The sequence below is a fragment of the Pelophylax lessonae genome (genome assembly GCF_965119305.1).
Source record: "Pelophylax lessonae genome assembly, chromosome: 9".
Classification (NCBI taxonomy): Eukaryota; Metazoa; Chordata; class Amphibia; order Anura; family Ranidae; genus Pelophylax; species Pelophylax lessonae.
In genome coordinates this window covers 19,148,215-19,175,771 of record NC_138776.1, presented here as the reverse complement: position 1 = coordinate 19,175,771, position 27,557 = coordinate 19,148,215, and the positions used below count along the sequence as shown (strand labels likewise).

Sequence of the window (27,557 nt, the reverse complement as noted above, 5' to 3'; positions counted from 1 at the left end):
CGATCGTTCGGCCGACATTCGGTACGTGTGTACGGGGCTTTAGCTTTAGTAACAAAAACTCCAAAGTGACTACATAGATACTAAAATCTGAGTCATAGCAAAAACACGATATTTGGACCCGCGTCGGAAGAAAACTGAGCGCCCCTCCTTGAATTTGAGTGTATACCCCCAGTATACATAATACAGACTCTGCACGGCATGCCATCCACAGCAGCCCATGGAGGAGCACGCTTGTAGGTGAAAGTCTCTGGAACATGTAAGCCTTTTGTTACACAAGACTGCCTGAGTGAACAGAAGGAAAACTTTGGGGATTGTCACATCCCCAGAATCCGGCTCCTTCGTCCAAGCAGCAGGCGGAGGCTTGGCCACTGTAGACAGGCTGCTGGCTAATCCTTCAGGGCTCACTTAAAAGATTAGAGGTGGGTGGTGCTAAGATTCCCTGGACTGGGTAAGGAGTTTGGAAGCAAACAAGCATAGACTTTTAATTCACTTCTTGTGCAGCATATAAGCTCCAGCTGTCTGTACTTGCAGCTGCAGAAGACCTGGGGAGAGTGAAAAGGAGAGTGACACAACCAGGGGGAACCAGGGAAAAATAGAAAGTTTCTGAGTCGCACTTTTACCCATTGAAAGAGGATCAAGATTTCACCATTTTTGGACCCATTTCTTCACTCAATTTTTAACAAAAAAAGTAGAAGCCACCCCGGAAGCCCCATTCATGAATCTCATCTGAGGGTCCTACAGCCGGCGTCGGTGCAGTCATGCAGTTCCAGTGGAATATTGTGGCTTGCGTGAACTCTTTACTATTTGGGTTCGTTCTCTGGAGCTCGGCCGAAGAATACGACTACTACAGCTGGCAGTCCGACAATTTCCAGAACGGACGCTTTTACACCAAACAGAGCCAGTGCGTGGACATTCCCCAAGACCTCAGCCTCTGCCACAACGTCGGCTACAAGAAAATGAGGCTGCCCAATTTGCTCGACCACGAGACCATGCCCGAGGTGAAGCAGCAAGCCAGCAGTTGGGTACCGCTGCTAGCCAAGAGGTGCCACAGAGACACGCAGCTCTTCCTGTGCTCGCTCTTCGCGCCCATTTGTTTGGAGAGGCCCATTTACCCGTGCCGATCGCTGTGCGAGGTGGTGCGTGACAGCTGCGCCCCGGTGATGGAGTCCTACGGTTTTCCTTGGCCGGAGATGCTGAACTGTAATAAGTTCCCCATCGATAATGACCTGTGCATCGCCGTGCAGTTTGGCAGCAAGCAAGTCACTCAGCCACCAGGTAACTCTTCTGCCTACAGAATGCTTGACAGATATGCATTGGGGTAGATTTACTAAAGGCAAATAGAATGTGCACTTTGCAAGTTGCTCCAGAGCTTAGTAAATGAGGAGGACGCTTCACTTTACAAGGAATACTCAATCACATGCAAAGAAAAAAATCATTGGATGATGGAAGTCAGCAGAGCTTCCCCTCATTTACTAAGCTCTGGGAGAAACTGCACTTGTAGAGTGCAAAGTCTAGTTGCAATTAATAAAGCAACCCCATTGTAAACTGGTTGGGATCTAGTCAGCAGCACAATAGCTTATTCATTTTCCTGCTGTAAGCCGTATACATATCTTTAGCAGGTTTTCTATAAGAAAAGTTGTTTGGTCTTAAATTATTACAATTTAGGTATTGATTTTGTGATAAAAACTAGGGAAGGGTCTACTTTTTGCATTTTTGTATTTTTGAAAGAACCGTCTAGGTCAGACTTTCTCAGACAGGGTCCCATGAATTCCTAGGGTTCCTCCAGAGGATGCTAGGGGTTCCTTTATAAATTAGAAATAGTCACCCTTTGGATTGGTAACCACTGACCTAAATGATCTTTTTAGATTCTTCCCAATGACCACAAATTTAAGGAGCATTGTTCCCACTGATCACCAATGTAAGGGGCATTCTTCCCACTGACCCCCAATGTAAGGGGCATTCTTCCCACTGACCCCCAATGTAAGGGGCATTCTTCCCACTGACCCCCAATGTAAGGGACATTCTTTCCACTGACCACTATTGTAAGGGGCATTCTTCCCACTGATCACCAATGTAAGGAACATTCTTCCCACTGACCACCAATGTAAGGGACATATTTCCCACTGACCTCCAATGTAAGGAGCATTCTTCCCACTGACCACCAATGTAAGGGACATATTTCCCACTGACCTCCAATGTAAAGAGCATTCTTCCCACTGATCACCAATGTAAGGAACATTCTTCCCACTGACCACCAATGTAAGGAGCATTCTTCCCACTGACCACTATTGTAAGGAGCATTCTTCCCACTGATCACCTATGTAAAGAACATTCTTCCCACTGACCGCCAATGTAAGGGGCATTCTTCCCACTGACCCCCAATATAAGCGGCATTCTTCCCACTGACCCCCAATGTAAGGGGCATTCTTCCCACTGACCCCCAATGTAAGGGGCATTCTTCCCACTGACCACCAATGTAAGGAGCATTATTCCCACTGATCACCAATGTAAGGAGCATTCTTCCCACTGACCACTATTGTAAGGGGCATTCTTCCCACTGATCACCAATGTAAGGAGCATTCTTCCCACTGACCACCAATGTAAGGAGCATTCTTCCCACTGACCATCAATGTAAGGAGCATTCTTTCTACTGATCACCAATGTAAGGAGCATTCTTCCCACTGACCACCAATGTAAGGGACATTCTTCCCACTGACCACCAATGTAAGGAGCATTCTTCCCACTGACCATCAATGTAAGGAGCATTCTTCCCACTGATCACCAATGTAAGGAGCATTCTTCTCACTGACCACCAATGTAAGGAACATTCTTCCCACTGACCACCAATGTAAGGGACATTCTTCCCACTGACCACCAATGTAAGGAGCATTCTTCCCACTGACCACCAATGTAAGGAACATTCTTCCCACTGATCACCAATGTAAGGGACATTCTTCCCACTGATCACCAATGTAAGGGACATTCTTCCCACTGACCATCAATGTAAGGGACACTTTCGCCATTAACCCATCCTAATAAATTGCTTTTGGTAATTTTAGGACTTAGAAAGAATAAGAAAGGCTCTTCTAAAATGTATAAATCCAGGTCAAAACAGAATAAAAGATGTACCCTTTACCATTTGCATCTATCTGTTTTGTGCAGTTTAGTGTCTGTATCTTCTCTGCTCTCTCAAACACGTAACAGAAATATAAAGGTACAGTTATATCTAATAATCTAATTCTCTAACTAAGATATAAATCATTGATTAAAGTTAAACATGTTTTATGGGGACAACCTCCATTTTTAGGGGGCGAATTTCCCAATGACCACCAATCTAAGTGCCATTTTTGCCATTGACCACCCTAATGAGTTGGTTCTGGTAATTTTAGGGGTTCCTGAAAACGTTAAATGGGTTGGTCTGGAACAGGGCTTTTCAAACTATGGCCCTCCAGTTGTTTAGGAACTACAATTCCCATCATGCCTAGTCATGTCTGTGATTGTCAGATTTTTACAATGCCTCATGGGACGTGTAGTTCAGCAACAGCTGGAGGGCCGTAGATTGAGGACCCCTGGTCTAGAATATACCAAGCCAGGTTGGAACAGAATAAGGGACGGACCTTTGCCCCTTTGCTTATAACTATTTTGTTCAATTAGCATGTGTATCCTCTCTGCTCTCTGGATGTAGATATAGAAAGATTCAATTATATTTAAAAATATAATTCTCTAAGGAAGGTATAAATAACTTTTCAAAGTTAAACAAGTTTAATGGAGGTGCTAAACCCTAAATTATCTAAATTATTAGGGCTGCATCACAGCGGACCATTGTCTAGACCAGCCTGCCTCAACCAAGGTTCCTCCAAGGGTGTCAAGGGGTTCCTTGAGCTGTGGCTGATTGATCTCTCATCTGATGATGACTGCATAGCTCCAGGTCCAAGGCTGTGTGGCAAAGCCAGTAGCATGGCACCTTGGTCTTTTAGGCTGTCTGTAATGGTGGCATTCTGACCACAACTGTTGCAATCTTTCTATTGATCACCAATGTAAGTGCAATTTTTGTCATTGTCCCCAGTGAAAAAATATTTAGTAAGGGTTCTATAGGACCTGAAGATTGTTTTAAGTGTTCCTCAGGGGTAAAAGGTTAAAAAAGGATGGTATAGAATATACCAAGCCAGGTCGAAACAGACTAAGGGACAGACGTGAGCTCCTTTGCCTATAACTATTTTGCACTTTACAACTTGAGGGTAGACAGTACAAATACGATACACTTTAATACATTAGGAATCAGAGGGCCCTGCTCGTTAGAGCTTACAATCTAAGAGATACAGTATAGAAAGATACAGTTATATATCACTATCTAAGTCTCTAACCAGGGTCTGAATCATTTTACAAAGTTAAACATGTTATATAGGGACGACCACCACTTTAAAGGGGTCATTCTTCCCAATGACCACCAATTGAAGGGCCAGTTTTGTCATTGATCCATCCTAATGAGTTGGTTCTGGTCATTGTAAGGGTTCCTAAAATGGATAATGCTTGTCTAGAATATTTGACGTTGGGTGCTGAACGTCATGCTTTCTCATTTATTGGTGCTGCAGAACACTGCACCATGGTCTAGAGCAGCCTTTGTCAACCAACGTTCCTCCAGAGGTGTCTATGGGGGTTCCTTGAGTTGTGGCTAATTTACCTCCCGTCTGATGGTGACTGTATAGGTCCAGGGCCAACCACACCTGACAAAGCCAGCTGCAAACCATCAATGACCTTTTTAGCTATCTGTAATGGGGACATACTTTCCTCTGGCCACCAATGTAAGCGGGGTATTCCTTCCTCTGGGTACCAATGTAAGGGGGCATTCTTTTATCAGGCCACCAATGTAAGGGGGCATTCTTTTATCAGGCCACCAATGTAAGGGGGCATTCTTTTATCAGGCCACCAATGTAAGTGGGCATTCTTTCCTCTGGCCACCAATGTAAGTGGACATTCTTTCCTCTGGCCACCAATGTAAATGGGGAATTCTTTCCTATTGCCACCAAAGTAAGGGGGGCATTCTTTCCACTGGCCACCAATGTAAGGGGGGCATTCTTTCCACTAGTCATTAAGGTAAGGGGGACATTCTTTCCTCTGGCCACTAATGTAAGCGGGATATTCCTTCCTCTGGGTACCAATGTAAGGGGGCATTCTTTTATCAGGCCACCTATGTAAGGGGGCATTCTTTTATCAGGCCACCGATGTAAGTGGGCATTCTTTCCTCTGGCCACCAATGTAAGTGGGCATTCTTTCCTCTGGCCACCAATGTAAGTGGGCATTCTTTCTTCTGGCCACCAATGTAAGGGGGGCATTCTTTCCACTAGTCATCAAGGTAAGGGGGACATTCTTTCCACTGGCCACCAATGTAAGGGGGACATTCTTTCCACTGGCCGCCGATGTAAGGGGGACATTCTTTCCACTAGCCATCAAGGTAAGGGGGAAATTCTTTCCACTGGCCACCAATGTAAGGGGGACATTCTTTCAACTAGCCACCAATGTAAGGGAGACATTCCTTCCACTGGCCACCAATGTAAGGGGGGCATTTTTTCCACTGACCACAATTGTAAGGACATCCTTTCCACTGACCAGCACTGTAAGGGGGGGGGGCATTCTTTCCACTGACCACCACTGTAAGGGGGGCATTTTTTCCACTCACTACCAATGTAAGGGGGGGGGGGCATTCTTTCCACTGACCACCACTGTAAGGAGGACATTCTTTCCACTGACTAACAATGTAAGGGCAACATTCTTTCTACTGACCACCACTGTAAAGGCAACATTTTTTCCACTGACCACCAATGTGAGAGCAACATTTTTTTCCACTGACTACCACTATAAGGGGGCATTCTTTCCACTGGCCACCAATGCAAGGTGGACATTTTTTTTCCAATTGCCCCCCCCCCTTGATTTGGAGGGCATTAAGTAACTGTACAAAAATCAAGTATCTCTATTTAGGTTAACTATATACTGGGTAAAATATGTCACTATATTATATATTATAATAGGGGGTTTCACATTATTAAGTTGGTCATAGACAGGCAGATCTTCGCAGCCGTCGCATCCGTCCAGACTTGTAGTAACTGCTGAGCTCTCCTATCTAATCAACGTGTCTACAGCTAAAGGAATGTTAACAGCTAACTCTATGACTGCTGGACGTAGCTTGCATCACAGGCACGGCACCGCTTTCCATTATAGGTCGCTTGCAATTGCCCTTATCAATCATGATCATACGCGCCGTATCACGATATCAGAACGTTCATTCAGAAATGGCCAGCCTTGATTTTATAAAATGACTTGCAGCAGCCAATAGCAGGTCAGATAGCAGGCAATTTGCAAAGTGCATGGAACATAATAATGATATTCGGTAATTAAGGGACTTTTCTTCATAGGCACTTTGCTTTAAAACTTCTGAGATTCAGTAAAAGTACAAGTTGTATCTTTATAACCATGAAGAAGAAGATCTACTCCGACTTCCGCTCGGTCATAAGACGAATGGCTCAGTCCAGGGGTTCCGTAATAGAAATAGAAAACCGCGTTCCACCTTAGAAGAAGAGGAAACCTGATGTGACGGGGCCACTCTTATGCGGCTCCAACATTTTAATCGTTGAAAAATAAAACGGCCGCATTCCAGAGCCAACATTATTCTTCGCGCAGATAAGAGCGTAGACAGCTCCCCGGAGCCGCGTGTGAACAGAATATACAAAGAATTTATAAAGAACTTCAATGGAGGGGGGGGGGGAATACTTTAAATATGAACAATGTTTTTATCACATTCCGCAGAAAACTAGGAAAGCAGAAAAGAACCGAGAGGATCGCATTTCATCGTGAAGACCTCAGAAAAGTGAAGTCTCATTAACCACTTCTGGACCGGAAGGATTTGCCCCCTTAATGACCAGGCCATATTTTGTGATTCGGCACTGCGTTAATTTAACGGACAATTGCGCGGTCGTGCGACGCTGTGCCCAAATAAAATTTATGTCCTATTTTCCCCATAAACAGAGCTTTCTTTTGGTGGTATTTGATCACCTGTGCGATTTTTTTTTTTTTTCGCTATAAACAATTCTGAAACAAAAAAAAAAAAATATATATATATATATATATATATATACTGTATATATATATATATATATATATTTCACTTTCTGCTGTATAAACATTCTCAAAAAAAAAAAAAAATTAAAAATCAAAATTTTTTAACATTTTAGGCCAATTTGTTTTCTGCTACATATTTTTGGTAAAAAAAAATCATAATAAGCGTATTTTGATTGGTTTGCGCAAAAGTTATCGCGTCTACTAACTACGGGAAAGATTTATGTCATCTTTATTATTAATATTTTTTTTTTACTAGTAATGGCGGCGATCTGCGATTTTGCAATATAACATCCCCCCCCCCCCCCAAAAAAAAAATAAAAAATCTAAATTTTTTAACATTTTAGGCCAATTTGTTGTCTGCTACATATGTTTGGTAAAAAAAAAATCGTAATAAGCGTATTTTGATTGGTTTGCGCAAAAGTTATTGCTTCTACTAACTACGGGAAAGATTTATGTTATTTTTATTATTTATTTTTTTTTTTTTTACTAGTAATGGCGGCGATCTACGATTTTGCTATATAACATTCCCCCCCCCCCCCTCAAAAAAAAATTAAAAATCAACATTTTTTAACATTCTAGGCCAATTTGTTTTCTGCTACATATTTTTGGTAAAACAAATCATAATAAGCGTATTTTGATTGGTTTGCGCAAAAGGTATTGCGTCTACTAACTACGGGAAAGATTTATGTTATTTTTATTACTTTTTTTTTTTTTTTACTAGTAATGGCGGCGATCTGTGATTTTGCTATATAACATCCCCCCCCCCCCCCTAAAAAAAAATTTAAAATCAACATTTTTTAAGATTTTAGGCCAATTTGTTGTCTGCTACATATTTTTGGTAAAAAAAAATCGTAATAAGCGTATTTTGATTGGTTTGCGCAAAAGTTATCGCGTCTACTAACTACGGGAAAGATTTATATCATTTTTATTATTTTTTTTTACTAGTAATGGCGGGACTGCGACATTGCGGTGGACAGATTGGACCCCTAACTGACATTTCTGACACTTTTGGGGGGACCAGTGACATTACTACAGTAATCAGAGCTATAAATATGCACTGTTACTGTAATAATGACACTGGCAGGGCAGGGGTTAACCCAGAGGTGATCAAAGGGTTAAGCGTGAGCCTATGGTGTGCTTTCTAACTGTGGGGGGAGGGGCTTGTGAAATGATCATAGAGACCTATGATCCTATATAGAAGGATCACAGGAGCTCTGTGTTCATTCCAGAGAGAAGAACGGTCAACTGTGTTTACAACAGCAGACCGTACTTCTCTCTCCGCGGGAAGTGATCGCGGGTGCCCAGCATCAATCACAGCCACCAGCCCCCTGGATTGGCTTCCCTGCTGCCTAATGGGGGCATGCATGCGCGCCTCAGGCGGCACGCGTGCACGCTCCTGCGTACCGACGTACCAATACGTCTTTTCTCGCAGCCGAGCCAGCCTGCCTCAGTATATCTGCGGCGGGCGGTGGGCAAGAAGTTAAAGTAGTGTTAAACCCAAAAGCAAACATTTATTACATTGCAGCTTACCAATCATTCAATGTGACGGCTGCCTTCATTTTCTTTATTAAGGTTTCCTTTCTTCTATTTTCATCTGGGGATCCCACCAGTACGCATACCTGCCAACTGTCCCGTTTTTCCCGGGACAATCCCGGCAAATAGGAGCCTGTCCCGGGTAATTTACATTGTCCCTGTTAATCAGGGACAATGTATATCATAAAAATTTTTTTTTTTTTTTTTTTTTAATTTTGTTCCACACAGTGTCGCTCTCACCCCAGCTAGGTGTTGTAGTTCTGGCAGCAGGTTGTCTCTCTCTCTGTGCCCGCTCACTCTTCCCGCCTGTTGCAAATTTAACGTGTCACCGGAGGTAGGGTGACAGCATGGTGCATTTTCCGAAATCCGCCAGCAGGGGGAGGCAGAGCACCTTCCGACAAGCTGACACTTTAGAATTGCAGGGAATTGTGATGAGAATTTTAAACTTTAGGCAGAAGTAGTGCAGCTGAATAGGAGAATTATTCCAACTCTGCTACTTTGGACTCAAGTTTTCAATTCCCTTTTCAAATTCCTGTAATTCTCTCTTTATGAAGTAGACCCTATAATCTGATAAGTAGGCGGAGAGTAATTATGCAGAGTGGGCGGAGCTTCAGGGAAGTGGGTGTGGTAAGTAATTGATAGCTGTGCTGCAAAGTGTCCCTGGAAATTTTTTTCAAATGTTGGCAACTATGCAGTACGTCTGTTGTTTTTCAAAAACAACAAACAGCTCTCCTGCAGATGTGGAAGTTAAAGTGATGAGACAAACCATTTACCACTGACAGGGGTGCTTACAATGACCAGCTTGTATTTATTGATGTCAAATCTTTTTCCCCAAAGGAACAAAAACTGTGACTGTAACTGATGATAAAACGTAAGCTGGAGTTTGACTTCAATTTGTTTGTGTATCTAAATCTGCTAGTCCATTTAACAGCCCCACCCCCCCCCCCCAAGACTCACAATGCTGCTGTCCAAAGGTGCTCCCTGTGCTCCTTCATCCAGAGCGGGGGCGCTCTAATACAGGAAGTGTGTTAAAGTGGAGTTCCGCCCCCTTCAAAAATTAAAAGTCAGCAGCTACACATACTGTACACATACTGTAGCTACTGACTTTTAATAGGACACTTACCTGTCGGCACCGCCGCCAATGTTTCCATTGGCTGTCAGGTGCGGCTGCCGCCATTGGCGATAAGGGAACCCGGCGGTGAAGCCTTGCACCTTTACAGACGGTTCCCTACTGCGCATGCGCCAAGCGCGCTGCGCTCTCTTACTGGCCTGGTAGCGGAGGGAAGGAGGAGGGGAGTCGTGACGTACCTTGCCGCGGCGAGGTCTGACGGAAGTGGGGACAGGGTACCTCTGGTGTCACATTTGGCACCTTTCAGGGGGGGGGGGGGGGAGTAATCAGATAAGCGGAGGTTCCACTTTTGGGTGGAACTCCACTTTAATGGCCAGATCACTAGGTGAAAACAGAGGGGAAAAAAGCCTAAAAAAGAAAACGAATGCAGCCCCCACATCTAATGATTGATAAGCTGCAATAAACAACATTTTTGGTTTGGGGTTTAATACACTTTAATGGCTCCTCCATGCATCTGGCAATTGTCAAAGCATATGGTACAGCAATTCTGTGTGGTTTGGTGCAAATTTAAAAATCAGGCCTGCAGTATTTTTTGCATAATTTTCAAGCATTGGGACGCCCATTTTAATTTATAAGCTGCCGTATCGCACTATATACAGTGACAGGCGTCTCACTGCATGGTAAAACGTCTGTCACCGCAGAGACACACAGGAAACAATTGTTTCCTATTTGTCCTATTCACACTGCAACGCAGCCTAGCACTGGGCTGCAGCGTGCTGCGATAAAATGCAGACAAGCTGCATTTTATCGCAGCACACCAGCCTGAATCGCACTGCGAATGAAATGTTAATTAAAGCTTGGAACAAAAGACAAAACAAAAAAAAGGGTACGGTGTGCTAAATCATGCACCACACTGCCCCCTAGCGAGTCGGCAACTTAGAGCAGCCGGAGTGATGAATTAAGTACCACACTGCCCCTTAGTCAACCAGTAACTCAGAGTAGCCGGAGTGATGAATCAAGCACCACACTGCCCCCTAGCCAGCTGGCAACTCAGAGCAGCGGGAGGGATAAACCATACACCAGACTTCCCCTAGCCAGCCGGCAACTCAGGGCAGCCGAAGGGATAAACCCTACACCAGACTTCCCCTAGCCAGCTGGCAACTCAGAGCAGAGGAAGGGATAAACCCTACACCAGACTTCCTCTAACCAGCCGGCAACTCAGGGCAGCCGAAGGGATAAACCCTACACCAGACTTCCCCAAGCCAGCCAGCAACTCAGGGCAGCCGAAGGGATAAACCCTACCCCAGACTTCCCCTAACCAGCCGGCAACTCAGGGCAGCCGAAGGGATAAACCCTACACCAGACTTCCCCTAGCCAGCTGGCAACTCAGAGCAGCCGGAGGGATAAACCCTACACCAGACTTCCCCTAGCCAGCCGGCAACTCAGAGCAGCCGGAGGGATAAACCCTACACCAGACTTCCCCAAGCCAGCCGGCAACTCAGAGCAGCCGGAGGGATAAACCATACACCAAACTTCCCCTAGCCAGCCGGCAACTCAGAGCAGCCGGAGGGATAAACCCTACACCAGACTTCCCCTAGCCAGCCGGCAAATCAGAGAAACCACAGTGATGAACCATACACCATACTCCCCCCCTAGCCAACTGGCAACTCAGAGCAGCCGGAAAGATGAACTGCACACCACACTGCCCCCTAGCCAACCAGGAACTCAGAGCAGCCAGAGCACTGAATCATACACCACACTGCCCCCTAGCCAGCCAGCAATTCAGTGCAGCCAGAGCGCTGAATCGTACACCACACTGCCCCCTAGCCAGCTGGAAACTCAGAACAGCCGAAGTGATGAATCAAGCTCCATAGTGCCCCCTAGCCAACTGGCAAATCAGTGCAGCTAGAGCACTGAATCATACACCATACTGCCCCCTAGCCAGCCGGCAACTCAGAGCAGCTGGAGTGATGAATTAGAGCACCATACTGCCCCCTAGCCAGCCGGAAATGCAGAGTGACCAGATCGCTGAATCGCTCCGGCTGCTCTATGATTTGATTGAGGGTGTGTGTAAATTCGCCCTAAAACACAACACATGGGAATGTGCAAAAAAAGGGAATGCTCGTGTGAAAGAGCCCTGAAAGTGGACACAAAATATAGGATGAATTAGAGAAATAAACTTCAGTGCTGTAGAGAGATGAACATAAAAAAAAGCAAAATTTTAAGGCTCCATTTACATTAGTGCGCACGATTTACAGTGCGACTTTGATGCGACTAAACTTTCTCCTCCTAGTACACATCCCCCCTCCCAGCACAAATCCATTGTCTTTCCCCTCCAAAAACAAATCCCCTGAAGTCATTACTCTTAGCACCCCGCCCCCCAAATATCCCCTCCTAGAGCAATACTTACCAACTACCACCCCCCAAATTTCCCCTTTCAACATAAACACCCCCCCCCCCCCCATGTTCCTTGTGGCTCCCCCCCACCTTACATGATAAAGTGCCCAGGCCAGCCGCTCCTCCTGCCCACCCCTTGTCCTGGCCCTGCCTAGAGTGTCACAGATAATGTTAAGATTATCCATCTTGTATCCATGCAATAAATTGAGCAATTGTCAGTAAAGTGTATATTAATCATGTTACAGTATCGCCCCAAATAGGACTTTGTCTACAACACAATTTCCATCAACTGCATAAGACAAAAATCCCCTAAAACCACAAAATGAAATACAGGGAGGGAAAAAACGATGTGATCCCCTGCTGATTTTGTATGTTTGCCCATTGACAAAGAAATGATCAGTCCATAATTTTATTGGTCGGTTTACTTTAACATTGAGAGACAAAATAATAACAAAAATATCCAGAAAAAAATGCATTTCAAAAAAGTATAAATTGATTTGCATTTTAATGAGTGAAATAAGTATTTGATCCCTTCGCAAAACATGACTTAGTAGTTGGTGGCAAAACCCTTGTTGGCAATCACAGAGGTCAGACGTTTCTTGTAGTTGGCCACCAGGTTTGCACACATCTCAGGAGGGATTTTGTCCCACTCCTCCATGCAGATCCTCTCCTAGTAATTATGGGTTCGAGGTTGACGTTTGGTAACTCCTTTGTTGCCTTGGCCGTGTGTTTTTGGGTCATTGTCATGCTGGAATACCCATCCAAGACCCATTTTTAATGCCCTGGCTGTGGGAAGAAGGTTCTCACCCAAGTTTTGATGGTACATGGTCCCCTCCATCGTCCCCTCGATGAGGTAAAGTTGATCCCCCCCGAAGGATCAAATACTTTTTTCCCTCACTCTAGGAGGTTAACGGTTCCTCGCCAAAAAGAAGGGATCTCCTGGTAAAAACAATCAATTTTTATTTCATACAGTCAGGTCCATAAATATTGGGACATGGAAACAATTCTAATCTTTTTGACTCTATACACCACCACAATGGATTTGAAATGAAACAAACAAGATGTGCTTTAATTGCAGACTTTCAGCTTTAATTTGAGGGTATTTACATCCAAATCAGGTGAACGGTGTAGAAATGACAACAGTTTGTATATGTGCCTCACACTTTTTAAGGGACCAAAATAATGGGACAGATTAACAATCATAAATCAAACTTTCACTTTTTAATACTTGGTTGCAAATCCTTTGCAGTCAATAACAGCCTGAAGTCTGGAACGCATAGACATCACCAGACACTGGGTTTCATCCCTGGTGATGCTCTGCCAGGCCTCTACTGCAACTGTCTTCAGTTCCTGCTTGTTCCTGGGGCATTTTCCCTTCAGTTTTGTCTTCAGCAAGTGAAATGCATGCTCAATCGGATTCAGGCCAGGTGATTGACTTGGTCATTGCATAACATTCCACTTCTTTCCCTTAAACTCTTTGGTTGCTTTCGCAGTATGCTTCGGGTCATTGTCCATCTGCACTGTGAAGCGCCGTCCAATGAGTTCTGAAGCATTTGGCTGAATATGAGCAGATAATATTGCCCAAAATACTTCAGAATTCATCCTGCTGCTTTTGTCAGCAGTCACATCATCAATAAATACAAGAGAACCAGTTCCATTGGCAGCCATACATGCCCACGCCATGGCACTACCACCACCATGCTTCACTGATGAGGTGGCATGCTTTGGATCATGAGCAGTTCCTTTCCTTCTCCATACAATTCTCTTCACATCACTTTGGTACAAGTTGATCTTGGTCTCATCTGTCCATAGGATGTTGTTCCAGAACTGTGAAGGCTTTTTTAGATGTTGTTTGGCAAACTCTAATCTGGCCTTCATGTTTTTGAGGCTCACCAATGGTTTACATCTTGTGGTGAACCCTCTGTATTCACTCTGGTGAAGTCTTCTCTTGATTGTTGACTTTGACACACATACACCTACCTCCTGGAGAGTGATCTTGATCTGGCCAACTGTTGTGAAGGGTGTTTTCTTCACCAGGGAAAGAATTCTTCCATCATCCAACACAGTTGTTTTCCGTGGTCTTCCGGGTTTTTTGGTGTTGCTGAGCTCACCGGTGCGTTCTTTCTTTTTTAAGATGTTTCAAACTGTTTATTTGGCCACACCTAATGTTTTTGCTATCTCTCTGATGGGTTTGTTTTGTTTTTTTCAGCCTAATGATGGCTTGCTTCACTGATAGTGACAGCTCTTTTGATCTCATATTGAGAGTTGACAGCAACAGATTCCAAAGGCAAATAGCACACTTGAAATTAACTCTGGACCTTTTATCTGCTCCTTGTGAATGGGATAATGAGGGAATAACACACACCTGGCCCTGGAACAGCTGAGCAGCCAAGTGTCCCATTACTTTTGGTCCCTTAAAAAGTGGGAGGCACATATACAAACTGTTGTAATTCCTACACCTTTCACCTGATTTGGATGTAAATACCCTCAAATTAAAGCTGAAAGTCTGCAGTTAAAGCACATCTTATTTGTTTCATTTCAAATCCATTTTGGTGGTGTATAGAGCCAAAAAGATTAGAATTGTGTCGATGTCCCAATATTTATGGACCTGACTGTATATTCACTAAAAAGGCTCTATAAAAAAGGACTAAGTTACACACAAAATGACAAAACTATACAATCAATAGCTACATAAATAGACACAGTTTCACGCTTTACCCCTTCAAAATACCCACTGCCATGGTGCTTCTACAAGAATTCCACTCATAGCATCCCGATTGTATCCTCCGACACATTTCGCAGGACAACACACACGACATAGATTAATAAAGTATAACTGTCTGAAGATATAAAAAACAGACATAAGCTACTTGCAAACAGCAGACAATGTACAATACATATCTGAATAAACTATAGTGCTATATAATCTACCTATGGCAGTGATAACCTGTAAGTGAAGGACGATGGGAAGCGAAAAGCAGTCACATAGGTGAAAAGACCAGCAGCCAAAGATCCTCAAAAACTGCCCGGCACTCAATGGATCAGTATGATCAACAATCTCCTTTCATGATAGGCTTACAACAAGACTACTTACATATATGTAGCACCCCCCTAGGTAGGTGCTAGGAAAGAGCATCTATTGCTCCTTCTGGTTATCAGGGGAGCCTGATCTATTAGGTTGTCTGTTGCATGTCTCCAGGTGTGATTCACTGGGTCTGAGGGAGTGCCCCCATTGTATCCAATGAGAGAGCTTGTTGGACAGTGGAGGAAACCCAGCCAGTGACACATTGGCTTTTGTGGGAGTCCCAGTGGGAGGGCATTCTTGCAATGCATCTTGCGATTGCTCATAAAAGCCAAGGGGACATGTGACAGGGCGTCTTTGGTGGGAAGCAGGGTCCCAGGAGGAGGTGGACGGCTGTCTCTCCTCCTGCTGTGTGTGAGGAAGGTGGTCTTAGGCGGTCGGCCTGGTGAGCCAGGTGTGGAGCTGAGCTGCAGAGGATGCAGTGGAGCTGACGGTGGAGCTGCGGGCAGAGTCTCTCGGGAAAAACAGTGTCTGTGAGTACCAGGAGATTTGCCAAAGGGTCTGCCCAGGAAGGGGGACCACTCCAGTTAGGGGATCAAGGGGTCAGCTCACACAGAGAGTGCTTCAGTAAAGGGGTGCCGTGTAGAGAACCCTGAAGAATAGAGACAAAGGGGGTTCCAGGAAGGGCCCTGAAGAGTGTTCTGCAGTACAGTACAGCTTATCTAATACAGTTCATTAGTGTCTTCTTCACTGCAAGTGACAAGGTGAAGCAGCGGCCTTAGCACACTCAGCTATATTTAGTCATCCTAGCAAACTGTGCATAGTTTTTTCAAGTTGGAGTATCCCACTCATTCGTTTCTCCTATACAAGTTCTCAATAAAACCACAAAAAAAAAAACTCCTAGACTGTTTCCTGACTAAGCCATAGCACTTTGAAAATGCTAAACTGTGATGTTGTTGCTAAGGGTAACCCAGGGGAATCCGTAACCAGCAGCTTCCTAAGGGAGTAGTGCTACATATAGATATCATACCATGAGTACATGTTTTTTTTAGTTTTTCCCTCTTTTCTTCTCCCAGAGGCTTGTTGGAGACTTCTGAAAGTTTGTAATACATAATATTACTCATACAGAACATACACCGTACACACCATATACACACACAGACACACAATGTCCAGGGCAGAAGAAGGGCATCAGTAACGGTTTATAGTAGAAAAACCTTGAAAAGTGCCGGTATTACCTTCAACTTTAATAAAATGTCCTTATTTCATCACATAAAGAAGCATCACTGTGTATTCATCACCTCAACATGTATACATTGTATGGCAGATGAAATGAAGGCACAAATAGATTATTAATACACCAGGGACTGGAGATGATTCCCAGCAACTCTAAAACTGTCCCCTCCACCCGCTAGCATGAGCTGTTTTAATGCTGAAGGCTCCCCTACACAGAGGACCATGAGAGCCCATTCACACCTCTTTGTTTAACGGCACATGCACTTCCATTGAATTTATTATTAATTCTGTCAACACCTTCCAGTTACCATCTCTAACTCTGTCCTTAACTTTCAGATTAGGGTTGAGCGAACACCTAGATGTCCGTGTTCGACGGGTTCGGCCGAACTTTAAAAAAAAGTCCGGGTCCGTGTCCCGGACTTTTACCGAACTTTTCCCGGACACCGAACCCCATTGAAGTCAATGGGGACCCGAACTTTAAGGCACTAAAATGGCTCTAAAACACCAAAGGAAAGGGCTAGAGTGCTGCAAATGGCAGCAAAACGTAATTAAGAGCATGGCAAGTGCTCTGCAAACAAATGTGGATAGGGAAATAACTTAAAACAACAAAAAAAAAACAGAAAAATAAAACAATGTTCTTCTTCATCTCTGAAGGACGAGGCCCATATGGAGTAGGAGGGAGGTTGAGGTGGTGGTGGATGTGGCGGTGACATAGGCGTGCGCACAGGGTGTGCTGGGTGTGCCTGGGCACACCCTAATCACCTAGGGCACATAGCATTGCCAGTGAGGAGATGGGAAAGATCTCCCTGGGACCTGCTCTGCTCTATTTCTCCTTGCCTACAGGTACATGGCCCCGATACATTACTCTCCCTGCTGGCAAACACATGCATGTGTATTTCAACTTTGGGGTGCACACCTTAATGCAATAGGCTGCGCACACCTATGGGCGGTGTAGGTGGAAGCAGCGGTGGAGGAGGACCAGGGCCGGATTAACAGCATCATGGGCTTGGTGCTGAGGATTTTGAAGGGCCTTAAGGGCCGTGCCTTGCCATGCACCCAGAGGAGGAAGGGTGCAGCCATGCATGCCTAATTCAACATGGGATGCTGTCTCTGAAGCCCATAAACACATCCATGCATCGCCAACTGTCCCTCCTTGTCCGGCCTTCACGCTGTGTGGGGAGATTCTGAGGGTGCTGCCTGGGGAAGCGAGCATAGAAGCCAGACTTCTGTGTTTACAAGTGACAGAAGAGCGGTAACAGTGAATATGGCCAACCCGGGGCCTATATAAAAGGTAGGGGCCTGGAGCTGCAGCTCCAATAGCCCCTACATTAATCTGGCCCTGAGGAGGAGGACGAGGTAGCCAACACTGCTTCTTTTCAAAAATTTTAAATGAGGGTACACCCCAAAAGAGTGAGAAAGAGCAAAAATGGAACAATGGGTGGGTAAGGTCGGTATCCATTGCTATTCTGCATAAGGTACGGAAAAGTCCCGTGGGATCCATGCCTGGTTCATTTTAATGAACGTGAGCTTGTCCACATTGTCTCTGGACAGGCGGCTGCGCTTGTCTGTTATAACGCCCCCAGCCGTGCTAAATACCCGTTCAGATAATACACTGGCTGCAGGGCACGCCAGCACCTCCAAGGCGTAAAGGGCAAGCTCAGGCCATGTGCCCAATTTGGAGACCCAGAAGTTGAAGGGGGCAGACCCGTCATTCACTACATGTAGGCGTGTGCACACATACTGCTCCACCATGTTGGTAAAATGCTGCCTCCTGCTAAGACGTTCCATCTGAGCTGCTGGTGCTGCTGTTTGTTGTGGCGTGCTGACAAAGCTTTTCCACATTTCGGCCATGCTAACCCTGCCTTCTGAGGTGCTGGCGGTGCCCTGGTTGCGTTGGCGACCTCCTCCTCCTCCTCCTCTGCCTTGTGCTTCCACTGTGGCCCCGCTGTCAGATGGGAATGCCAGCAGCATGGCGTCTACCAGCGTGCGCTTGTACTCGCGCATCTTGCGATCGCGCTCCAGTGAGTGAATTAAGGACGGTACGTTGTCCTTGTAACGGGGATCCAGCAGCGTGGCCACCCAGTAATCAGCACAAGTTAGAATGTGGGCAACTCGGCGGTCGTTGTGGAGACACTGCAGCATGTAATCGCTCATGTGTGCCAGGCTGCCCAGAGGCAACGAAAGGCTGTCCTCTGTGGGAGGTGTATCGTCCGTGTCCTCTGTATCCCCCCAGCCACGCACCAGTGATGGCCATGAGCTGGCCTGGGTGCCACCCTGCTGTGAACATGGTTCCATCTCCTCCTCCAGCTCCTCCTCCTCCTCATCCTCCTCATCCTCCAGAACTGTGCCCCTGCTGGACAATTGCGTCCCTGGCGTTTGCGTGTGCAGGAACCCACCCTCGGAGCCCCTTGCGAATGACTGCCCTGAAAGCCTTGGAAATGTTACCTCTTCATCCTCCTCCTCCTCCTCATCCTGTGCCACATCCTCTTCCATCATCGCCCGAATTGTTTTTTCAAGGAGGCATAGAAGTGGGATAGTTAAGCTGAGAACGGCGTCATTGCCACTGGCCATGTTGGTGGAGTACTCAAAACAGCGCAACAAGGCACACAGGTCTCGCATGGAGGCCCAGTTAAATTAAATAGCGGAATAGAAAATATGATCCAAAAAAAGTGTATGTATATCACACGTACACAACCACACTGGGCCCCAATTACTATTGTTTGTACCCCTAAAAGGCTAGATGAGGAGTAGGGGGAGTATGGAACAGGCAGCACCCTCAAACCTTCAGAAGTATGAGATGAACCCCAACAACTTGGAAAGGTGGATCTCTCTCACACGTACCGACACAGACTATCCCGCAATTCAATTGATCCTCAAAGGTTTTTATTGAATAGCGGAATAGGAAATATGATCAAAAAAAGTGTATGTATCTCGCACGTACACAACCACACTAGGCCCCAATTACTATTGTTTGTACCCCTAAAAGGCTAGATGAGGAGTAGGGGGGGTATGGAACAGGCAGCACCCTCAAACCTTCAGAAGTATGAGATGAACCCCAACAACTTGGAAAGGTGGATCTCTCTCACACGTACCGACACAGACTATCCCCCAATTTAACTGATCCCCAAAGGTTTTTGATTAAATAGCGGAATAGAAAATATGATCCCAAAAAAGTGTATGTATATCACACGTACACAACCACACTGGGCCCCAATTACTATTGTTTGTACCCCTAAAAGGCTAGATGAGGAGTAGGGGGAGTATGGAACAGGCAGCACCCTCAAACCTTCAGAAGTATGAGATGAACCCCAACAACTTGGAAAGGTGGATCTCTCTCACACGTACCGACACAGACTATCCCGCAATTCAATTGATCCTCAAAGGTTTTTATTGAATAGCGGAATAGGAAATATGATCAAAAAAAAGTGTATGTATATCACACGTACACAACCACACTAGGCCCCAATTACTATTGTTTGTACCCCTAAAAGGCTAGATGAGGAGTAGGGGGGGTATGGAACAGGCAGCACCCTCAAACCTTCAGAAGTATGAGATGAACCCCAACAACTTGGAAAGGTGGATCTCTCTCACACGTACCAACACAGACTATCCCCCAATTTAACTGATCCCCAAAGGTTTTTGATTAAATAGCGGAATAGAAAATATGATCCAAAAAAAGTGTATGTATATCACACGTACACAACCACACTAGGCCCCAATTACTATTGTTTGTACCCCTAAAAGGCTAGATGAGGAGTAGGGGGGGTATGGAACAGGCAGCACCCTCAAACCTTCAGAAGTATGAGATGAACCCCAACAACTTGGAAAGGTGGATCTCTCTCACACGTACCAACACAGACTATCCCCCAATTTAACTGATCCCCAAAGGTTTTTGATTAAATAGCGGAATAGAAAATATGATCCCAAAAAAGTGTATGTATATCACACGTACACAACCACACTAGGCCCCAATTACTATTGTTTGTACCCCTAAAAGGCTAGGAGTAGGGGGAGTATGGAACAGGCAGCACCCTCAAACCTTCAGAAGTATGAGATGAACCCCAACAACTTGGAAAGGTGGATCTCTCTCACACGTACCAACACAGACTATCCCCCAATTTAACTGATCCCCAAAGGTTTTTGATTAAATAGCGGAATAGAAAATATGATCCAAAAAAAGTGTATGTATATCACACGTACACAACCACACTAGGCCCCAATTACTATTGTTTGTACCCCTAAAAGGCTAGGAGTAGGGGGAGTATGGAACAGGCAGCACCCTCAAACCTTCAGAAGTATGAGATGAACCCCAACAACTTGGAAAGGTGGATCTCTCTCACACGTACCAACACAGACTATCCCCCAATTTAACTGATCCCCAAAGGTTTTTGATTAAATAGCGGAATAGAAAATATGATCCAAAAAAAGTGTATGTATATCACACGTACACAACCACACTAGGCCCCAATTACTATTGTTTGTACCCCTAAAAGGCTAGGAGTAGGGGGAGTATGGAACAGGCAGCACCCTCAAACCTTCAGAAGTATGAGATGAACCCCAACAACTTGGAAAGGTGGATCTCTCTCACACGTACCAACACAGACTATCCCCCAATTTAACTGATCCCCAAAGGTTTTTGATTAAATAGCGGAATAGAAAATATGATCCCAAAAAAGTGTATGTATATCACACGTACACAACCACACTAGGCCCCAATTACTATTGTTTGTACCCCTAAAAGGCTAGGAGTAGGGGGAGTATGGAACAGGCAGCACCCTCAAACCTTCAGAAGTATGAGATGAACCCCAACAACTTGGAAAGGTGGATCTCTCTCACACGTACCAACACAGACTATCCCCCAATTTAACTGATCCCCAAAGGTTTTTGATTAAATAGCGGAATAGAAAATATGATCCCAAAAAAGTGTATGTATATCACACGTACACAACCACACTAGGCCCCAATTACTATTGTTTGTACCCCTAAAAGGCTAGATGAGGAGTAGGGGGAGTATGGAACAGGCAGCACCCTCAAACCTTCAGAAGTATGAGATTGTGTTCACTGTACCCCACAAAGATTGAGTTCACTGCACCCCACAATGATTGTGTTCACTGCACCCCACAAAGATTGTGTTCACTGCACCTCACAAAGATTGTGTTCACTGTACCCCCCAAAGATTGTGTTCACTGCACCCCACAAAGATTCTGTTCACTGTACCCCACAAAGATTGTGTTCACTGCACCCCAAAAAGATTGTGTTCACTGCACCCCAAAAAGGATGTTGTTCACTGCACCCCAAAAAGGATGTTGTTCACTCCACCCCAAAAAGATTGTGTTCACTGCACCCCACAAAGATTGTGTTCACTGCACCCCAAAAAGATTGTGTTCACTGCACCCCAAAAATGATTTTGTTCACTGCACCCCAAAAAGGATTTTGTTCACTGCACCCCAAAAAGGATGTTGTTCACTCCACCCCAAAAAGATTGTGTTCACTGCACCCCAAAAAGATTGTGTTCACTGCACCCCACAAAGGATTTTGTTCACTGCACCCCAAAAAGATTGTGTTCACTGCACCCCAAAAAGGATGTTGTTCACTGCACCCCAAAAAGGATTTTGTTCACTGCACCCCAAAAAGATTGTGTTCACTGCACCCCACAAAGGATTTTGTTCACTGCACCCCACAAAGATTGTGTTCACTGCACACCAAAAAGGATTGTGTTCACTGCACCCCAAAAAGATTTTGTTCACTGCACCCCAAAAAGATTGTGTTCACTGCAGCCCAAAAAGATTGTGTTCACTGCAGCCCAAAAAGATTGTGTTCACTGCAGCCCAAAAAGATTGTGTTCACTGCAGCTCACACACAGAAAAATGGATGTGGATCACTGACACCTGCCTATCTCCAATCCCACACCACACAGCAATATCGATTGTAGTTTGTAGAACACAGTTTCCCTAAAATTCAGCAGACTCTGTCCCTAACAGGATTGAGAAGAGATCGTAGATCAGGATTGAGTGCAGATTCACCCCACCCCCCACACAGCAATATCGATTGTAGTTTGTAGAAGACACTGACCCTATAATTCAGCAGACTCTATCCCTAAAATGCCTACAACTCGCCCTGCCTAAACACTCCGACCTGTCCCTCAATTCTATCCGGACACAAATGGTTTTTTCCTGCCTATCTTTCCCTAATCAGCAGCCAGCACGTTGATGTGTGCTCTGTCCCTGAATCTAAGCAGCATAATGACGCCGCTGCGGCTGCCTCGAACTTATAAAGACTTGGTCACATGCTTCAGACGGCCAATCACAGCTACTGAGACATTTGCAGGCATGGCTGGGATGGCTTAAGGCACACCAGTTAAACGATTGTTGATTGGCTGTTGAAAGCCCGCCATGAAAAGAGCGCCAAAGCATGCAAAACCCGGAAATAAAACGACCGAACACGGATTTTTACCCGAACATACAGTAAAGTGTCCGTGTTCGGGTACAAAAAATCCAATTATTCGGTACGAACACGAATAATACAGTCCGTGTTCGCTCAACACTATTTCAGATATCTTCTTTGACTCCGATCTTAACTTCTTTACTTTCTCTAACTCTGTTCTTAACTTCCAGTTACCCTCTCTAACTCTGACTTTAACTTCCCGTTATCCTCTCTAACTCCAATTTTACCTTCCAGGTATCCTCTCGAACACCAACTTTAACTTCCAGTTATCTTAACTCCGTCCTTAATTTCCATTTACCGTCTCTTACTCTTCCCTTAACTTCCAGTTACCCTCTCTAACTCCGACTTTAACTTCCAGTTATCCTCTCTAACTCCGACTTTAACTTCCAGTTATCCTCTCTAACTCCGACTTTAACTTCCAGTTATCCTCTCTAAATGAGTCCTTAACTTTCAGTTATCTTTTCTAATTCTGTCCTTGACTTCCTATTACCCTCACTAACTCCTTCCTCACTTCCAGTTATCCTCTCTAACTTCGACTTTAACTTCCAGGTATCCTCTTAAACTCCATCCTTAACTGCCTGTTATTCATAACTTCCAGTTACTCTCTCTTACTCCATCCTTAACTTCCAGTTACAGTATCTTTTCTAATTCTGTCCTTAACTTCCAGTTATCTTCAATTTCCAGTAATTTTTTTCCAATTCCATCCTTAACTTCCAGTTACCTTCTCTAACGCCATCCTTAATTTCGAGTTATCTTCTCCAACTACATCCTTAACTTCCAGTTATCCTCAACTGCCAGTTACCCTCTATATCACTGTCCCTAACTCCCAGTTATCCTCTCTAACTCCGTCCCTAACTTCCAGTTATCCCCTCTAACTCCGTCCCTAACTTCCAGTTATCCCCTCTAACTCCGTCCCTAACTTCCAGTTATCCTCTCTAACTCCGTCCCTCACTTCCAATTATCCCCTCTAACTCCGTTCCTAACTTCCAGTTATCCTCTCTAAATGAGTCCTCAACTTTCAGTTAACTTTTCTAATTCTGTCCTTGACTTCCTATTACCCTCTCTAACTCCTTCCTCACTTCCAGTTATCTTCTCTAACTTTGACTTTAACTTCCAGGTATCCTCTTAAACTCTGTCCTTAACTGCCTGTTATTCATAACTTCCAGTTACTCTCTCTTACTCCGTCCTTAACTTCCAGTTACAGTATCTTTTCTAATTCTGTCCTTAACTTCCAGTTATCTTCAATTTCCAGTAATTTTTTTTCTAATTCCATCCTTAACTCCCAGTTGCCCTCTCTAACTCCATCCTTAATTTCTAGTTATCTTCTCCAACTACATCCTTAACTTCCAGTTATCGTCAACTGTCAGTTACCCTCTATATCCCCGTCCCTAACTTCCAGTTATCCTCTCTAACTCCATCCCTAACTTCCAGTTATCCTCTTTAACTCAGTCCCTAACTTCTATTTATCCTCTCTATCTCCGTCCCTAACTTCCAGTTATCCTCTCTAACCCTGTCCCTAACTGCCAATTATCCTCTGTAACTCCGTCCCTAACTGCCAGTTATCCTCTTTAACTCTGTCCCTAACTGCCAGTTATCCTCCCTATCTCCGTCCCTAACTTTTATTTATCCTCTCTATCTCCGTCCCTAACTTCCAGTTATCCTCTCTAACTCCGTCCCTAACTTCCAGTTATCCTCTCTATCTCCGTCCCTAACTTCCAATTACCTTCTCTAGCTCTGACCTTTGTTCTGGATTGCTTCATAATGACTCTGCCCAACTCCTGTTTTCTTGTAATTGTACATCATTCCTGTGACAACTCTGTTTTCTTTCTGCATTTGAAGCTCATTAAACGAGATAAAATAATTATTACTGTCAACTTATAGTCAGCAAAGCCAATCAGCAAATGTAGAAGGTTTGACTGATGATGAATGATGGGGGAGTTATGGCATGAGTGTGGACTCAGCAACCCCCAATGTACTATGACAGCTGAGTAACACAGAAAGGAAGCTTCCACTCAAAACAGTGAGTCTGAAGACCCAAATACACCTGATTGGCAAGAGCGGCATTTCTAGGCAGATTGGTGGTAGTCTATTTGTGGGGATTCCTCCCAACGAGGTAGTTGGTGGTAGTGCTTGTAGCATGGTGGAGTCTGCCAGCGTTCACAGAGAAACCAAAGCTTTGTAAACTCTTGGCAGAAACTTCCTAAAGTGTGGGGGTAGTGGAGTATTCTTAGCTGTGGAGCCATGCCAGGAGGACAGGGATTTATTCTGGTAATTAGAAGGAATGTATTTCCTGATACTGGGAGCAATGGGTTCACAAGACTGGAGAACGGGGATGAAGAGTTATGTAAAAAAGTATACATGGAAGCAGATAATGTACTGGAAAGTTTTGAGTAAAGAAAAGTGGGTAAGGCCAATGTTGGGGTATGAAGAACATGTGAATGGGCTCTGTGTGGGAAAGAGGTGGTTGGTCTGTCGAAGGGTCACCACCAGTGCCGGATTACCGGATAAAGACAAGGAGGCTTTCCTAAATTGTTTACAACTGATAGAAAAAATATTCAACTCAAGGAAAGGAAAACTTTCCATTAACCTCTTCCCCCTTCCCGACCAGGCCATTTTTTGCAATATGGCACTGCATTACTTTAACTGACAATTGCGCGGTCGTGCGACGCTGTACCCAAATAAAATTGATGTCCTTTTTCCCCCACAAATAGAGCTTTCTTTTGGTGGTATTTCAATTGAAAAAAAAAAAGCGCGCTATCTCTAAAGAAATTAACGTCTTGCCGCCCGCCCGCCGCAGATATACTGCGGCAGACTGGCTCTGCTGCGCAAATCGCCGTACCTGTACGGTGATCCGTGGGAGCGATCCTGGGGGTGCACGGGCACTACTGGAGGTGCACGTGCGCCCAGAGATGTATAGTAACTAAGTAGAACTACTTCACTACTGTACTTAAGTACCGAAAGGCGGTATCTGTACTTTCCTAGAGTAGAATTTTTTTCTCCTACTTCCACTTTTACTTCACTACATTTTTTCGATGATTTCAATACTTCTACTCCGATATTTTTTTTTTGTGCTGCATAGTTACTCGTTACAATTATAAAAATTACCACTGCCAGAACAGTAGATGGCAGGTTTCATGAAGCTCAAAACATGTGTATTATCAGCGCATACGAAAATAAATGCTACTGTATGTATAAATAAAAGCTGCATTTGAAATAATAAAAAACAATATGATGTTCAAACTTTTGAATTCTTTCTTTAATAACTACATAACACAGTACTTGTACTTTTACTTTCAGTACTTGAGTAGCAATTTTTTTTTCAAAACTACTGGTACTTTTACTTTCAGTACTTGAGTATCAAAATTTAAAAAAAACTACTTGCAATACTTAGTACAATAAATGTTGAATACTTTAGTACTTCTACTCAAGTCACTTTTTGATTGAGCACTTCCACTTCTACTTAAGTCACTTTTTGATTGAGCACTTCCACTCAAGTCACTTTTTGATCGAGCACTTGTACTTTTACTCAAGTATGGGTTTCGAGTACTTTATACAACTATGCGTGCGCCCCCATTTGCCTGCAGGGAAGCTGATTCACGGGTCCAGCGGCCGTGATTGCTGTCGGGCACCCACGATCGCTCCCCATGGAGAGAGAACAGCGGTCTGCTGTTGTAAACAATACAGAGCTCCTGTGATTCTCCTATTTAGGAACAAAGGTCTCTGTGTTGATTCCACAAGCCCCCCCCCCCCACAGCTAGAAAACACCCCCTAGGCCAGTGATGGTGAGCCTTGGCACCCCAGAAGTTTTGGAACTACATTTCCCATGATGCTCATGCACTCTGCAGTGTAGTTGAGCATCATGGAAAATGTAGTTCCAAAACATCTGGGGTGCCAAGGTTCGCCATCACTGCCCTAGGCATACATTTAACCCTTTGATCACCCTTGATGTTTGCCCCTTCCCTGCCAGTGTCATTAGTACAGTGACAGTGCATATTTTTAGCACTGATTACTGTAGTAATATCACTGGTCCCCCCAAAAGTGTCAAAAATGTCAGTTAAGGGTCCGATATGTCCGCCGCAATGTCGCAGTCCCACTAAAAATCGCAGATCGCCCGCCATTACTAGGAAAAAATAAATAAAAATTACATAAATCTTTCCCCTACTTTGTAGACACGATAACTTTTGCGCAAACCAATCAAAATACGCTTATTGGGATTTTTTTTTTACCAAAAATATGTAGCAGAAAACAAATTGGTCTAAAATGTTAAAAAAGTTTGATTTTTAATTTTTTTTTTTTTGAGAATGTTTATACAGCAGAAAGTGAAAAAAAAAAAATATATATTTTTTTTTTTTTTTTCAGAATTGTCGCTCTTTTTTTGTTTAAATTGGCCTAAAATGATGAAAACATTAGATTTTTTTTGGGGAATGTTATAGAGCAGAATGTGAAAAATATTTTTTTTTTTTCAGAATTGTCTTTTTTTCGTTAATAGCGCAAAAAATATAAATCGCACAGGTGATCAAATACCACCAAAAGTAAAGCTCTATTTGTGGGGAAAAAAAAGTAAAAAAGAAAGAAGAAAAATAATAAAAATGACATAAATCTTTCCCGTCGTTAGTAGACGCGATAACTTTTGCGCAAACCAATCAAAATACGCTTATTGCCATTTTTTTTACCAAAAATATGTAGCAGAAAACATATTGGCCTAAAATGTTAAAAAAATGTATTTTTTATTTTTATTTTTTT

At 44.2% G+C, this 27,557-nt stretch overlaps 1 protein-coding gene across 1 annotated transcript in view; it reads left to right on the top strand.

The window, feature by feature from the left end:
- Positions 1-332: 332 nt before the first annotated feature.
- SFRP5 (secreted frizzled related protein 5) overlaps positions 333-27,557 on the top strand; it is a 140,490-nt gene continuing 113,265 nt past the window's right edge. The window contains exon 1 of the mRNA XM_082267483.1: positions 333-1,275. Coding sequence (XP_082123609.1) covers positions 759-1,275 — 517 coding nt within the window. The 5' untranslated portion in view covers positions 333-758. The remainder of the gene's footprint in view (positions 1,276-27,557) is intronic.